Source organism: Pinus tabuliformis, chromosome Q (assembly GCF_031772625.1).
Source record: "Pinus tabuliformis cultivar Carrire ecotype Pingquan chromosome Q, CPIR1, whole genome shotgun sequence".
Lineage (NCBI taxonomy): Eukaryota > Viridiplantae > Streptophyta > Pinopsida > Pinales > Pinaceae > Pinus > Pinus tabuliformis.
Window position 1 is genome coordinate 850,853,468 of NC_142296.1, and position 17,004 is coordinate 850,870,471.

General features: G+C 37.6%; 1 protein-coding gene across 2 annotated transcripts in view; it reads left to right on the forward strand.

Moving 5' to 3' along the window:
* LOC149222226 (PHAF1 protein At3g51130-like) overlaps positions 1 to 17,004 on the forward strand; it is a 377,477-nt gene that overhangs the window by 51,810 nt on the left and 308,663 nt on the right. The window contains exon 3 of one of the 2 annotated variants that reach the window (XM_089385319.1): positions 2,397 to 2,471. The exons of the other annotated variant lie outside the window; for it this stretch is intronic. Within the exon in view, the coding sequence (XP_089241445.1) occupies positions 2,397 to 2,471 (75 nt within the window). The remainder of the gene's footprint in view (positions 1 to 2,396; positions 2,472 to 17,004) is intronic. 2 annotated transcript variants of the gene reach the window in all.

Consider the following 17,004-nt stretch of genomic DNA (forward strand, 5'->3'; position numbering starts at 1 on the left):
TCAAGGGGCAACAATAGAGCGATAGCCCACTGTCACCTCAGTTAATGCGTGGAAGGCATCTCTTCCTCTACGCTGGCCGTCTTGGCTCTGTGTCAAGGCTGTGTGGGCCCAGACTGGCCCAGCGTCAGCTCTCCCAGCTACTGCACTGCCTCCACAAGTTTCTGTCTACCTCTCTGTTTGTATTCCCAAATTATCACTGGCCCTCATTGGTAAGATCTCCCCAATCGATTTCCCTCCTGAGAACTTCTCACTTCAGAAAATCGATTTCCTCAATCTCTCTGTGAGTCTTCTCCAACTAACCCAAAGCCTTCCTTTATACTTTTCCTGTTGAGAAATCAACGACTGTGATCAAATTTCTAATCAACGACTAAGATTAAATTAGACTTGATCCTCGTCTCTTAGAAGCTTTTCACCCATATTTTCATTAATACCCATTAATATTTTAATTTTCCTAAGTTTAGACTTAGGAACCCCATTAAAAATATTAATTACTTTAATAAAATACAATCCGGGTGGAATTTCTCCAAACAATTTTTGGGTCTTGGAGATCTCATGAGTTTTAGCCCCTCCACAAAATTTCGGAGCTAGATCACATCTGATGCTACCCCAAAAATCAACATGTTTTAGAACAAAGTGATGTTTCAATAGGGTGCGTTGCTAGAGCACATTCCTCGCTAAGAGGGAATGTTGATTTTTGGTAGCGTCAGATGTGCTCTAAGTCTCAAATTTTGCAGGGACGCTTAGACATATGCATTCTCCAATACCAGAAATCATTTTGGGAAATTCCACCCAGAGACAGTTTGATTAAACTAATTAATTATTTTTAATGGGACTGTAAGTCTAAACTGAGGAAATTAAAATAATTAAAGGGTATTAATCTAAACTGTGGGTTAAACTCCTAGAAGGAGGCGAAGATCAAGTCAATATGATCCTAGCCATTGATTAAAATCTAATCTGTGCTATTGATTGATCAGCGAGAGGATTATAAGAGAAGGCTTGATGGGCACTTGGAGAACACATAGAGGGCAGATCAGAAGTTCGATTTTCAAAAGCAGAGCAACTGCCAGAGAGATTTTCGATAGTGATCTTTTGCAGTGAGGGGCAGGGATAGTATCTGAAGGGAAATCTTTCCTGGATGGAGAATACTCAGCAGAGAAAACAAAGGGAGATCCAGCAGTGGCAGCGCATAGCTAGAGGGGCTGACGTAGAGCCACACAAGGCCACACAGAAGCCGAGAGGAAGTCTGAAAATTTGTTGAAGGAATTGATTGCAGAAGCCAAGAGCCGGGGTGTGAGACCAGGAGGCACAAATCGAAGTTCCTGGGAAGCAAATAGATCCGCTGGAGGAGTGACGCTGTCCCTAAAGGGTTTGACGTTGGGCTGATGCAGAGACTGGGTAGAGGCAATGGGAGACAGTCAGGGGTAGTCATTCAAGGGCTGGATCAACCAAGATTTCCAGTGGTAGTGTGAGGTAATCTCACAAATCTCTTTGTCAGTGATATTCTCTGTACTGGATAGCTAGGAGGGCATCCAGAGATTGTATTCAGAAATTACTACTGCATAATAATAAAACCCTCAGAGTTGCTGCACTGGTTTTCCCGCATTGGGTTTTCCCGGGGACATTTATCCAAAAATAACTATGTCATTGTGTTGTATCTTTTTCCTGTTCAGTTTCTTGTTTCAGCATATTATTTTAAATAGTGAATGTTGCAGTTGTATTTACTTCGATATTTACTATAGAACACAGTAAGTAACTTGTATGGATTATCAAGTAGGAGAAGTAACATCGGTTTGCTGCAGTAGGGATTCCGGGTTTAGGAATTTTCACAATTGTCATTTTGCAAGCTTTTATAGTGCGTCATTGTATGCACTTAAAGCATTTCCAGGTTTGTCATTAATATTTGGGTAAGGGCATACTCCTACTCAAGTGCCACTTTGCCTGATAAGATGGGCTTTCACCCTAGTGCATGGCCCTGTTTTCCCCCTTTTCTGTGAAAAAGGTATCTGGCATTTAGATATGATTCATGACCAGATGCTAGAACTGATTGTATCTGGAAACTTGTCCTGGCTCGATCTGGATCAGATCGGTGGATGTGTGGATCCTGGCAGCCTTTAAGCTGGTGTTGTTAACTTAGGTTTTAAATTCTAGGTCTTTGATATGCATAGGAGAGTGTTTTGTTTGTAAAAGTGTGACTACTCAAAGCATTGTTATATTTCGTAGTCTGAGCAATTGAAATATAGATTTCAATGAATGTATCTTGTAAGTTCATGATGTTTACCATTCTAATTTCTCTATTGTCATGTTTCAAATTTCTCTTGAAATCGTTTTTTCATGAATGGTCGTGGCTCAAATTCTTATTTAAATTTACATGGTCTTTTCCTCTTTTCGTAATGTAGGAACCTTTGATGTTTGATATTGTGATCAACTTTCCGGATCTGGGATTTCAACTTCGTTTCGAGCCTTCTTCACAGGTGCATTGTTGGACTGCATGTCGAATTTGTTAGGAGAGAACACTTTCAAAATTACTCAAACCTTTTTATTTGGAAAAATATTATTTATAATTGCTATGAGCACAAACTATGAAAAGGTTGTGATTATATTGCTCATTTATTGTCCAAATAGATTTGTTCATTGTTGTGCGAACAATAAAGAGGGATTATTCATAAGGAAGGATGATTTGGGAAAATGAACGTCGTAAGGAACAAATGGAATGTTTTCAGAAATATAATTTTCTAGCTAACATTTTGAATATATTAAATGAGAAGTATATGCAATATAATTGACTGTCCAAGAATATGTACTTTACTGTTAGTTTATGCAATTTCGTGAATGCAGAGAGTGTATTAAATTGTTGATATACTAAAAAAAGGGCGATCATAATAATAACTCATTAAGGAGAGATTTCGTTATTATCTTTTACAATGTAAAATATAATAATGAAATATCTCCTTAATGAGCTATTATAATGATCGTCCTTTTTTTAAATATATTAACAATTTAATAGTCTCTCTGCATTATAATGAAATCTCTCCTTAATGAGTTCTTATTCTGATTGCCCTTTTTTTTAAATATATTAACAATTTAATACTCTCTCTGCATTCACAAAATTGCATTTTTCAATGTAAAAGATAATAATGAAATCTCTCCTTAATGAGTTGTTATTCTGATCGCCCTGTTTTCTAGTATATTAACAATTTAACACCCTCTGGATTCACGAAATTGCATAAACTAACAGTAAAGTATATATTCTTGAACATTCATTTATATTGCATATACTTTTCATTTAATATATTCATTGTGTTAGCTAGAAAATTATATTTCTGCAAACATTCCATTTGTTCCTTAAGATGCTGATTTCCCAATTCATCTTGTGCAAAATGTGAAGACACTATCATTATTTGGAAACTATATATTTAAGATTTCTTTTTTCAAAGGCTACGTATTCCAGATTGCAATCATATGTATGAAAACAATTTTGAGTGTCAAGGACCAGTTACATTCTGGAAGTAACGAGAACAAGCAATGGTAGAATAGATTGAAAGGTAACTGGATTTGAGATGGTCGAATTTGAATGTCACCAGTGAGTAACTGTTCATATTCTCTAATCTATACTAGGATTTCTAAAGTTTTATTCCATCCTTCAAAGGTCAACCCTTCAGGCTTCAAATAAAGAAAAATGTTAGCAACCAAGGTTTACTGTCACATTTGCTATTTTATTTACAGCTTATGCATGTTGACAATTTTGGATGTTATTTCTTTATATTAGTTTACAAGTATTGGTCATTAAAAAACAGAAAGCTTCCTGTTCACGCAATCCTTAATAATTAAAGGTGCTTGTGGGCATATAAGCCTTATAGTCTTCAATTTTTTTCCTCTTCCATGCTTGTTCTATACCCACTGGAAGAATTCACATGTACTCTGGACTCTAGATACCGGATCTGTTTAAAAGTGAAATGGTAGCTTTATTAGTCTCAAATGTCATCAATTGTCATCTCCTAAGCAACTTTAGTGACCTTACAAATGCTTTCCTGGGAGTTCCAAAGTGAAGCAATATTGTTGAGAACTGACAAATCTTTCCATGACTTTGGAATAAACTTGTTCCATAAAGATGGGGACAGAAATGTTTCTGTGTCCATTTATACAATTATATGGTTGGCCACACAAATGTGCTACACACTTTCACTCACACAAAGAAAAAGGCAGATTACAACGGCCCTGATGGCAAATGCTGCAGGATTTTGAAGCACATACTATGGCCGAGTTTGGCACGATTAAACCAATTAAAGTGGGCCTTTCTCTCATCATTCCAACAAAATTGAATAAGTAATGCACAATTGCCATATTTGTAGCAACAGTTTCAAGTTTATGAAATATATTCATGATTATAACAATGTTTTGGCTAAATTAACATTAATAATTCAGCTATGGACCTTATCTACTCTAGTGACCCATATAGTGAAACCTCATCACTATGCGAAAATATATCTAAGCATTGTGACTGTGATCCAAGAACATAATCTTCACTGTGGAGGCACTAACAATAGTTTCTTTCTGTTGACCTCTACTGGTCAACTACCCATGCAGTACACCCCCTTTTTCTTTGCAAGAATGGGGCAGCACCTGATCAGCGTGTCCGTGCCATCCAGCAGTCATCAACAGCTTGATCATTTCAATTGTAAACCCAGTCTGCATGTATGAATTGTAAATAATCTAAGCAGATCAGAGTCATGTATGTAAATTGCCTAGGTGGACCTAACTTTCTAGTGATAATCTACGTCCCGGAAGGTTTTTCGTCTCACCGATCCATGGATCGGCAGAGTTTTCCTTCAAACCTGACCCCAAAGCCGGGATGGATTTTGTCATTAGAACTTTAGGAGAATCCTAGTGTGTTGATCTGCTAGATTATAGTTGTGTCGCAGAACTGGGTGATTTATGAGGGTCTGTGTTAAATGGGCTTGTCCCCTTGAGATGTAAGTTGTAAAAGTCATGATGTAATGTGTCTTGAGGGTCGAAAATGTTTTAAATCCCCTCGTGAGTCCTAAGTCCTAGGTCCTAGGTGATGTTTCCAAAGGCTTAGTTCGATGATCCATTTAAAAAATGAAATAAAATAATAAAATAAATAAAAATTAAGAAATTTAAAAAATTTAAAAAATAATAAAAAATTTAAAATTTAAAAATTAAAAAAAAAAAATGAAATAAATAAAAATAATAAAAAATTTAAAAATTTAAAAAATAATAATAAAATAATAAATAATAAAAAGTTTTAAAAAATTTAAAAAAATAATAAAAAAATTAATTGAATAAATCGACGGATGAGATCAAGAGATGTCTTGATCCTCATCAACGGTCGAGATCATTTCTACATGGATCATTCGAACTAGCCGTTGGGATCATTTCCTTTATATAGAGTCTTAGGTGGTCATTTCAGATTCATTCGATCTGTGAGTCAGTACTGAAAAAGCTCTCTTGTAATCTGATTTCTGGTTAATAAAAGAAGACTTTGGGGTCCATATCTTGCTGGTGTTACTCTCTTGAAATGCTGTGAGATTGTTTCATTTTCTGCATATGTTATTTTCAGCCGTTAATAATAGCTTTTTGTAGAGTATTGTGAGCACAGGTATCTTGTTCACTTGCTGGGGTTTGGGTGCTGTTAGGGTTTCTGAAGTAATGGCAGGTATCTCCATTACTTCCTGAGATCTAGCAGCATTTTTGCCCTCTTCATTGACAATTGTTTTGAGCTGTGCAGAAAACATCATTGAAGGAAATTTTGTGGGCGTTCGGGGAAGTTCTCGGCTGAACCAGCCAACTCCCGCAAGCATTTTTTTTGCTGAGCCCAGTTGGATTTGATCTTGGGTTTATCATTCGGTTTATTTTTCTAAGTTTGCATGAGAGATTTTCTGAAGTTCTTCACAGTGACGATCTGAAATTTCTGTTCTTTAAAATGTTTTCCGTGCTTATTGCCGGATCTGGCTGTTAAGGGGCCAAAATCTGTAAATTAAATTAGCTGTTCCAGGGTTTTAATTTTTTGCTTTATGCAGTTTTTATTAGGGTTTAGGGTTTTTTAGGTTTCATTTTTTCACATGAAAAATTTCGAAATTATTTTTGGCAGGAAAATCAGATTTCATCCGTGGCTCCCATGCCCTGTCAGCAGCTACTGCTCCATCCGCCATCGAACCTACAAACAACATCCAAAGCCCTCGATTCAAACCAATCCTGCAGCGTTTAGGCGAGCAACACTCACCCCATGTAGCTTCTAATTATCAATGTTGCACAAAGCGCGATCGGGATTTAATCGGCGCCAGGAAAAAAGCGGAAAAAATCGACAAAAGCGGGAAAAAAGCGGGAAAAAAGCGTTTGGCACAAAAATATTCATTTTTTTTCATTTTTTTTCAATTTTTTTAATATCTAAACCATCTACAACATAAAATAAATACATTGACACATAAATATGATAAAAAAACTAATATATAAGATGTTTAATATCATTTCTAGCGCTAAAATCACACATAACATTGAATCATGTCCTGAATAGTAAGTCCTGAGTCCCAAGTCCAACTCAGCCTCAAAATATCAACAAAAAATATGATAATGTATCTCATCATGTCATAATGTCATATACAATAAAATGAAAGTCTAATCCTATTGATTTCCTCTGCCCCTCTTGCGAGAAAATGGCACAGCTTTCTCTTTCCCTCTAGATGTAGAAGCTGGTGCCTGTGCTGGTGGAAATGGCAGTGGAGTCTGACGTGCTCTAGAAGCTGAAGAACTAGTAGTAGCAGCTACAGGAAGCTGAGGTGGACGGAGACCACGTCCTCTACTGGTGGTAGTGGTAGCCCGGGTAGCCCGGGTAGGCGGTGTCACCTCCTCCTCCTGCTCCTCCAACTCCTCCTCCTCCTGCTCCTGCTCCTGCTCCTGCTCCTCCTCCCCCTCATCCTGCACTAACCAATCCTCAGTGGGATCCATGAGAGGCCTCTCGGTCTCAACCCTCCATTCAGCAGTGGTGTCAATCCCATCCAATGAGATGGCTTCCGTATCAGGTGTCTTCTCTAGTTGTTTCACCCACAATCGAAGATTGTAGTAGACATAGACCATGTCATTAAGTCTATGGGACTCCAACCTGTACAAAGTTCATGAAATAATAAATTAATAATTAATAATTAATATTATAAAAAAAATATTGTTTAAAACTTTAATGAATTCAAAAATTTATTTGGAAATTTGCAATATTTTAAATGTTTAAGTGTTAACCTATTGCGCTTCTTGTTGTGTATTTTTTCAAATACACTCCAATTGCGCTCACATCCTGAGGAGCTGCATGTTTGGCTGAGGATGCGTACGGCAAGATTTTGCAAAAGGGGTACTCTGCCACCATACATCTTCCACCATGCGTCTACAACAAAATTACAAATAAAATTTTAAATAAACATAAGAAAAAAATGGAATTTGAAGAAACAATGAAATTTGAAACAAAGTTACAAAGTACATACTACAAACTAAAAAATACCTGGCATTTTAATCGTCCTATCAATGACAGCCATCTCAAAGCCAAATGTGCCACCTGACAACTTATATTGCTCAATTTGTCTAGAGATCTCCATACGTTCTTCTGGAGATCTCACCATCTTCTGGACACAGGTTAATAATCCTTCCACGACCTCAACATCAAAATTAAACCCACATGCATAAGAAAATGCAGGGTTCAGGAAAAGCCCAGCAGCATGAATGGGACGATGGAGTGTGTTGTTCCATCGCTCATCAATGACTTCCCATAGAAGGAGTTGTCTCTGAAACCCATCATCTCCCTTATCATCATAGTAGGACCGAATGGCTTCTTTGGCCCTGTCCATGGCTTCATACAAATAGCCCATTGCGGGCTTCTCACCATCAACCAACTGAAGAACCTTTACCAAAGGTTCTGTAACAGCGCACACCTCCTGCACTCCCGCCCAGAAGTCTTCCTGGTATGAAACTAGTCTGCAGACGGCCTCTCCTTCTGGTTTGCGGCTCATTGACGAAGCACGCCACTCCTCTGAAAGAAACATTCTCTTCAAATCCCACATAGAATTCAAGAGGGATTGAAGAGATATGAAACTCGTCGCAAACCGTGTAATGGCGGGGCGCACCAACTCTTTGTTGTTGGTGCATTTTCTCATCAAGCTAAGCACAGATGTGTGATTGTAAATAAATTTTGTGATGCTTTTTGATGAGTCAACAACCTCTTTGACAAAGGGAATTTTCCCTATGTCCTCTAACATCAAATCAATACAATGGGCAGCACAAGGTGTCCAAAATAAAGCAGGATGCCTGTCCATAAGCATTCTACCAGCAGCAACATAATTTGCAGCATTGTCCGTTATGACTTGGACAACATTTTCTGCACCCACCTCCAAAATAAACACATCCAGCAAATCACATAAAGTTCTTGCATCTTTGATTTGATGAGTTGCATCAACAGATTTGATAAACATAGTCCCCTTGGGACAACTAACCAAGAAGTTTATAAGGGTTCTCCCCTTTTGGTCAGTCCAACCATCTGACATAACAGTGCATCCTGTTTGTGCCCATGATGCCCTAAAATCCTCCAATCTTTGGGTGCAGTCACGCTTTTCATCTTGAAGAAGCCGGCCTCTGAAATCATGAAGAGAAGGGATTTTGTACCCCGGGCCAACACTGGCAATAGCATCAATAGTAGGTTGGAAAAATGGATTATTCCTTATAATGCTGAAAGGAATATCACTCCAGAGGAGAAATTTTGTCATCAACTTGTCAGCTTGTTCTTTTTCAGTTCTTTTTAGCATTGAACCAATAGTTGGTTGTGAACCAGGTGTGGTTCGAGGAACAAAATATAATGATGCAGCTACCGGATTGACTGACGCTGCAGTAGAACCAGTGCCACTTGGCCCACTTCCTTCAACTGACCTTTTTAGTTGCCTTTTGAGTTCTTCTTTGGCCTCTCTAGTGTGCTCTAATTCTCCCAATGCTCTCATGGCTTTTTGGATAATTTCAGCATTTGTATTTAGACAGGGCCCCACATCATGTCCAGGGATTTGTGCAAGGTGGAACTTCAACCTGTACACCCCCCCGAATATTTCCTTTCCACACAACTTGCAATACAAGTTTTGTCTATCATTCGGAGTTTTAGGGTCACCATATTCCCAGAAAGGATCCAATTTCCTTGGCATGTTTGTTTTTGAATTTTGAATTTGCAAACCTATGGAAAAATAAGGATTAGGAAATAGGAATTTAGGATTACATAATACAAATTACAATTTAGCATTTACAAAATTACAAGTTAATTATTTCCAAAATCCCAATTTCTAAACCCAAGTTACCCAACCAAATGCCAATGGCAAATGCCAAAAAACAATGAAAATTCAAAAAAAATAAACAATGTTTAAAAAAAATGAGAAAATGAAAATAAAAAATTGGTTCTCATAGTCATAACAAATTACCCATCCCAAATCAATGAAAAATTTCAAAAAATTCTTTAAAAACAATGAAAACCAAAGTTTTTATAGAAGCAAAACCAAAAAAAATTAATCTACATACCTCTTTTATGGACAAATTGGTGATCTTGGCTTGGATTCCTCCTAAAAACGCTTGGATTCGCTCCCAAATCCGACGGAAACCCTTCAGCTCCTCTCCCTCACCTCTTCTCCTCCTCCTCCGTGCGGACAGCACAATGAATAAAAAAAAAAATCGATTTTGCATATAAAAAGCCCGCTGCCCGCGCGTCTGCCGATTTTTTCATTAAAAATCGCGACTTTTTCGATAAAAATCGGTGTAAAAAAAGTGGCGATTTTTACGGATAAAAATCGCGATTTGATCGGGCAGAGGAAAAAATCGCGATTTTCCAATAAAATCGCGATTTTATCGCGATTTTAACAACACTGATTTAGACAGGGCCCCACATCATGTCCAGGGATTTGTGCAAGGTGGAACTTCAACCTGTACACCCCCCCGAATATTTCCTTTCCACACAACTTGCAATACAAGTTTTGTCTATCATTCGGAGTTTTAGGGTCACCATATTCCCAGAAAGGATCCAATTTCCTTGGCATGTTTGTTTTTGAATTTTGAATTTGCAAACCTATGGAAAAATAAGGATTAGGAAATAGGAATTTAGGATTACATAATACAAATTACAATTTAGCATTTACAAAATTACAAGTTAATTATTTCCAAAATCCCAATTTCTAAACCCAAGTTACCCAACCAAATGCCAATGGCAAATGCCAAAAAACAATGAAAATTCAAAAAAAATAAACAATGTTTAAAAAAAATGAGAAAATGAAAATAAAAAATTGGTTCTCATAGTCATAACAAATTACCCATCCCAAATCAATGAAAAATTTCAAAAAATTCTTTAAAAACAATGAAAACCAAAGTTTTTATAGAAGCAAAACCAAAAAAAATTAATCTACATACCTCTTTTATGGACAAATTGGTGATCTTGGCTTGGATTCCTCCTAAAAACGCTTGGATTCGCTCCCAAATCCGACGGAAACCCTTCAGCTCCTCTCCCTCACCTCTTCTCCTCCTCCTCCGCGCGGACAGCACAATGAATAAAAAAAAAAATCGATTTTGCATATAAAAAGCCCGCTGCCCGCGCCTCTGCCGATTTTTTCATTAAAAATCGCGATTTTTTGAAAAAATCGCGATTTTTTCGATAAAAATCGGTATAAAAAAAAGTGGCGATTTTTACGGATAAAAATCGCGATTTGATCGGGCAGAGGAAAAATCGCGATTTTATCGCGATTTTAACAACACTGCTAATTATACGCGCTGTCCGCCTCCATCAATGCTGCCGCGCCCATCATTCTATCACGTCAGAACTGGCTCAGATTCGATCTCAGTCGACACTGTTCCAGTTACTCAGTTCATGTGGGCTGACTAATTTTCGAAGTTACTGTGAGGAGACTTCTGGATACGTGACAAACTTTGTTTTTCATCAAATGCAAAAGGAAAAAACCGATTCAGTGCGTATCGAAGCTGTTGGGCTGTAGCATCTCCGAATTGCCCAGCGTTTATTCCGACGCGACTGTGGATTGACACACGATTTGCCACCAATTTAACTGTGTTGCCGTCGATCTGTGCTATGAAAACATTAAATTGATTCAGTTGCCTTTCTGTCCACCGCCATTGAGTTTTCTTTCAAGCGAGGTTTCTATTCGTGAAGTTATCGTTTCGCTGAGCCAGGGTTTCGATTCAGCATATCATTGCATTTGGTCTGGCGTGTTCTGCAGGCCGAGTCACCTGTGCCTTCATTCGATCCCTGCATTCGTTCAAACAAACAAGCAAAAAAATAAAAAATATATATAAAATCGGTGAGAGAGGATACGCTTCACGCCATCGGGCCAGAGGAAAACTGCTTGAGAGTTTCATTTGTCGGCCGTCCGGAACTGGAAAACGCAGGTAAAAGATAACCCATTACCGCCGGCTCAGTGCTCAGTGCTTCATAATCCATTCGTATGCGGGTTTCCTGCGTTTCAATCTTCCTCACCGCGGGCTTTCCTCGTTTACGCAGACGGAAAAGGTAATCAAAACTCCTCTCGTGGTCATATATCCGATTTTCTGTATGTTACGTAGTCTTAGATTTAAGGCTTTTCTTTGTTTATAATTTCGTTTTATTTCCTTTAAGATTGGTTTAATTGTATATGAAGAGGGTTAAGTGTAGGTTAGCGTAGTTTTTATATTTAATTAGTTTTCAGATTTAATTTTGGTTAGATTTTGATTTTTAGATTTTAATTTCTTAATAAATCATTTTCTTTGGTTTAGATTTTTAACGTTAGAAATTTAGTCTTTTAAATTTAAATTAGATTTTAGATTAGATTTTTTGATTTGGTTTTTAAAAAAAAAAAAAAAAAAGAAATAAATTTTTTTTTTATTAAGTTTTTAGGCTTTGGTTTAATTTTCATTTTAAATTTTTATAATTGTTAGATTTTGTCTTTTCTTTAGATTTTTTTTTTCCTTTTTAGATTTAAAAAAAAAAAAAAAAAAAAAAATTTGGAAATTTCCTTTTTCGGATCCAGTTTCAGTTGTTTATCATATTATCATCTTTTATACTGAGATCTAAGTCGAGATACGAATATGATATCTGGTTAATGATTCAAGACTCTTGTGGTGGTTTTAAAGCATTCATCTTTTCTAAATTTTCAGTTGCTAGATATCGTTTTGGTCATCGTGATTTAGCTGATCCCTTTGATGACAAATGATTGTTGTTCACGGCTTATATTTCTATATCATTTAACAAGTAATCATTTTAATAACAATCTTATAAGGCACTGGTCTGCTAAGTTAATCAAATCTATCTGGTGTTTTTCATATCGTGTTTCGTGTCTCCCAACCAACTGGTCGACAGTTGGTCTCATCATCTCACAGGGACTACCCCCCTTAGCCGCGGGAGATAGGCTTAAACGGAGGGATCGGGGATCAGAGTGACAGCCCCCAGTCTGAGCGTTGTCGTGTCAATCCGCGTGACAACATTTTTTGGCGCCGTTGCCGGGGATAGAGTTTTTCTGTCCTTGGTGTTTCAACGACTTTTCATCATTCATCGTTCATCTTTCTATCTTTCGTTTGAGCCGGCAACGCCAACATTTTTTGGCGCCGTTGCCGGGGACAGAGTTTTCCTGTTCCTGGAGTTTCATTGACATTCATCTTCTCATCTCTCATCTCTCAGTTGCGTTGGCAGATTCAATATTTTTGGCATCTTTTCATCCCATATCAGCAGCATCTCTTGGGTTTGTTTCTTGTTTGGGTGGCGACTCCATTTTCTTGTTTTTTCCCAGACAAGAAGCCTGTCGCATATTTGTTTGTTGATTACTTCTTGGATCTTAGAATCAGATTTATTGTTCAAGTGGCGACTCCACTTCTTTCATCTCTTGATTTTCTTGAGCAGAGATCTAGTTCTATCATTCATCTAATCCCTTATCATTCATCATGGATTATTCATTTAAGCCATGTCGTTTTACTGAACGTCTCCATGATCTTCCGAAAGAGGCCGTTGGTAAATTATTTAAGTTCTCGGGTGGTGATTCGGTCACTGTTGGACAGCATTTAAACAGGTTTACTTGTGTAATGATCTTATATTGTAGATTTCCTCAATATAATCATGAAGATTTCAAGATGCGTCTATTTGTCCATTCATTAGAGGGTGATGCCTTGAATTGGTTTAATAATTTTCCTAATGATTTTTTCACTTCTTTACAAGACATTCTCAATGCTTTTAAAGATAGATATGATAGTCCAAACAGCTTGCCTTCTACCTCTAAAATTGTGCAACAGAATGAAAGTAATTTGATAAGCGGTCCAGCTGAAAGGTCCCAAGACGATTCATCATGTCAGAATGTGTCATCCACCAAAAATATTGCAGATCAAGCTCATGATAGTGAAAAATCAGGGACAAATGACAATGAAAGGGAAGAGCAAAAACAAATTTTACGAGATCTAATGATGTTGGTAAGAAATATGGAAATCAATCAAACTAATTATGTCAATGATGTGAAAACTTTACGCACCCACCTGGAAAAACGTAATAGGGAGATTGAGGTCACGCAAAATCAGCATGCTAAAGAAATTGAGGCCATGAAAACTAAATATGAAACAGAAATTGGAAACATGCATAGCAAGATGTCAGTCTTAGAGGAAAATATGGTGACCATGAAAGCTGATCATGATAGGGAAATTGACTCTATGCAAAACAAGTTATTAACTATGGATGAGGAAATGACTATCATGACGTTCAATCATAACAATCAGTTGGCTGACTTGCAAGCGAATCATAAAGAAGAAATAAATTTCATGCAGCATTACTTGATGGACATAAAGGAAGAGAATGTTAAAGTAATAAAAGACATGCAGGAGCACCATGCCAGACAAATCAGTGCTATAAAGGTTGAACACTCTAGACAGATGGATGCCATTAGAATACAGACTCAAAGGTTTCAGCAACTGGAAGATGAAAGAAACCGGGTGACATCAATAGATCAGGAGCCTTCTCATTTGCTGCGACAAGCTCCATCTTATTATGAGGAGGTTATTGATTCGATTGAAAGATGGTTGATTGAAGGTGATCCAGACAGACTTAAGAATGATAAAGATCAGATGCGGGTTAAAGAAAGACATATCACTCATACTTCATCTGATAATTTTGAAACAGAAAGTTCCAGGTCATAAGTAATTCAACCTGCCAGAAAGAAAAAACGTAAGAGAAAGAAAATAAGAAGAAGATTTGATGCATCAGACGGCCATGAGCAGCTTGATTTTCGGATAGGAAAGAGTCCTACCTTATGCAAAATTGGACATGGTGCATCCGACAAGCAGCCGACAGATTTTCCTGAAAGCAGGCAAATGCTCAGTATGCACTATATTGAACACATCTGATGCTGTAGGGCATCCTTTGTACCGTATTTCTAACCCTACTCCTTGTTTTTTCCGCATTTTCGTTTCTGCTTTAGATAGTTAATAAATGAAGAGCTTTTATCTTTCCTGTGCTTAATGTTATATGATGATTTTTGGATGGACGCTACTTATTTTTGTGTTGTATGGTTGCAGATTCTGGATTCTCACATTCCTGCAAGCAGCAACGTGTCCCCAAGTAGAGCCAGATGTTGACCTCTATTGGTCAACTACCCATGCAGTACACCCCGTTTTTCTTTGCAAGAATGGGGCAGCACCTGATCAGCGTGTCCGTGCCATCCAACAGTCATCAGCAGCTTGATCATTTCAATTGTAAACCCAGTCTGCATGTATGAATTGTAAATAATCTAAGCAGATCAGAGTCATGTATGTAAATTGCCTAGGTGGACCTAACTTTCTAGTGATAATCTACGTCCCGGAAGGTTTTTCGTCTCACCGATCCATGGATCGGCAGAGTTTTCCTTCAAACCTGACCCCAAAGCCGGGATGGATTTTGTCATTAGAACTTTAGGAGAATCCTAGTGTGTTGATCTGCTAGATTATAGTTGTGTCGCAGAACTGGGTGATTTATGAGGGTCTGTGTTAAATGGGCTTGTCCCCTTGAGATGTAAGTTGTAAAAGTCATGATGTAATGTGTCTTGAGGGTCGAAAATGTTTTAAATCCCCTCGTGAGTCCTAAGTCCTAGGTCCTAGGTGATGTTTCCAAAGGCTTAGTTCGATGATCCATTTAAAAAATGAAATAAAATAATAAAATAAATAAAAATTAAGAAATTTAAAAAATTTAAAAAATAATAAAAAATTTAAAATTTAAAAATTTAAAAAAAAAATGAAATAAATAAAAATAATAAAAAATTTAAAAATTTAAAAATTTAAAAAATAATAATAAAATAATAAATAATAAAAAATTTAAAAAAATAATAAAAAAATTAATTGAATAAATCGACGGATGAGATCAAGAGATGTCTTGATCCTCATCAACGGTCGAGATCATTTCTACATGGATCATTCGAACTAGCCGTTGGGATCATTTCCTTTATATAGAGTCTTAGGTGGTCATTTCAGATTCATTTTTCGATCTGAGTCAGTACTGAAAAAGCTCTCTTGTAATTTGATTTCTGGTTAATAAAAGAAGACTTTGGGGTCCATATCTTGTTGGTGTTACTCTCTTGAAATGCTGTGAGATTGTTTCATTTTCTGCATATGTTATTTTCAGCCGTTAATAATAGCTTTTTGTAGAGTATTGTGAGCACAGGTATCTTGTTCACTTGCTGGGGTTTGGGTGCTGTTAGGGTTTCTGAAGTAATGGCAGGTATCTCCATTACTTCCTGAGATCTAGCAGCATTTTTGCCCTCTTCATTGACAGTGGTTTTGAGCTGTGCAGAAAACATCATTGAAGGAAATTTGGTGGGCGTTCGGGGAAGTTCTCGGCTGAACCAGCCAACTCTCGCAAGCATTTTTTTTGCTGAGCCCAGTTCGATTTGATCTTGGGTTTATCATTCGGTTTATTTTTCTAAGTTTGCATGAGAGATTTTCTGAAGTTCTTCACAGTGACGATCTGAAATTTCTGTTCTTTAAAATGTTTTCCGTGCTTATTTCCGGATCTGGCTATTAAGGGGCCAAAATCTGTAAATTAAATTAGCTGTTCCAGGGTTTTAATTTTTTGCTTTATGCAGTTTTTATTAGGGTTTAGGGTTTTTTAGGTTTCATTTTATCACATGAAAAATTTCGAAATTATTTTTGGCAGGAAAATCAGATTTCATCCGTGGCTCCCATGCCCTGTCAGCAGCTACTGCTCCATCCGCCATCGAATCTACAAACAACATCCAAAGCCCTCGATTCAAACCAATCCTGCAGCGTTTATGCGAGCAGCACTCACCCCATGTAGCTTCTAATTATACGCGCTGTCCGCCTCCATCAATGCTGCCGTGCCCATCATTCTATCACGTCAGAACTGGCTCAGATTCGATCTCAGTCGACACTGTTCCAGTTACTCAGTTCATGTGGGCTGACTAATTTTCGAATTTACTGTGAGGAGACTTCTGGATACGTGACAAACTTTGTTTTTCATCAAATGCAAAAGGAAAAAACCGATTCAGTGCGTATCGAAGCTGTTGGGCTGTAGCATCTCCGAATTGCCTAGCGTTTATTCCGACGCGACTGTGGATTGACACACGATTTGCCACCAATTTAACTGTGTTGCCGTCGATCTGTGCTATGAAAACATTAAATCGATTTAGTTGCCTTTCTGTCCACCGCCATTGAGTTTTCTTTCAAGCGAGGTTTCTATTCGTGAAGTTATCGTTTCGCTGAGCCAGGGTTTCGATTCAGCATATCATTGCATTTGGTCTGGCGTGTTCTGCAGGCCGAGTCACCTGTGCCTTCATTCGATCCCTGCATTTGTTCAAACAAACAAGCAAAAAAATAAAAAATATATATAAAATCGGTGAGAGAGGATACGCTTCACGCCATCGGGCCAGAGGAAAACTGCTTGAGAGTTTCATTTGTCGGCCGTCCGGAACTGGAAAACGCAGGTAAAAGATAACCCATTACCGCCGGCTCAGTGCTCAGTGCTTCATAATCCATTCG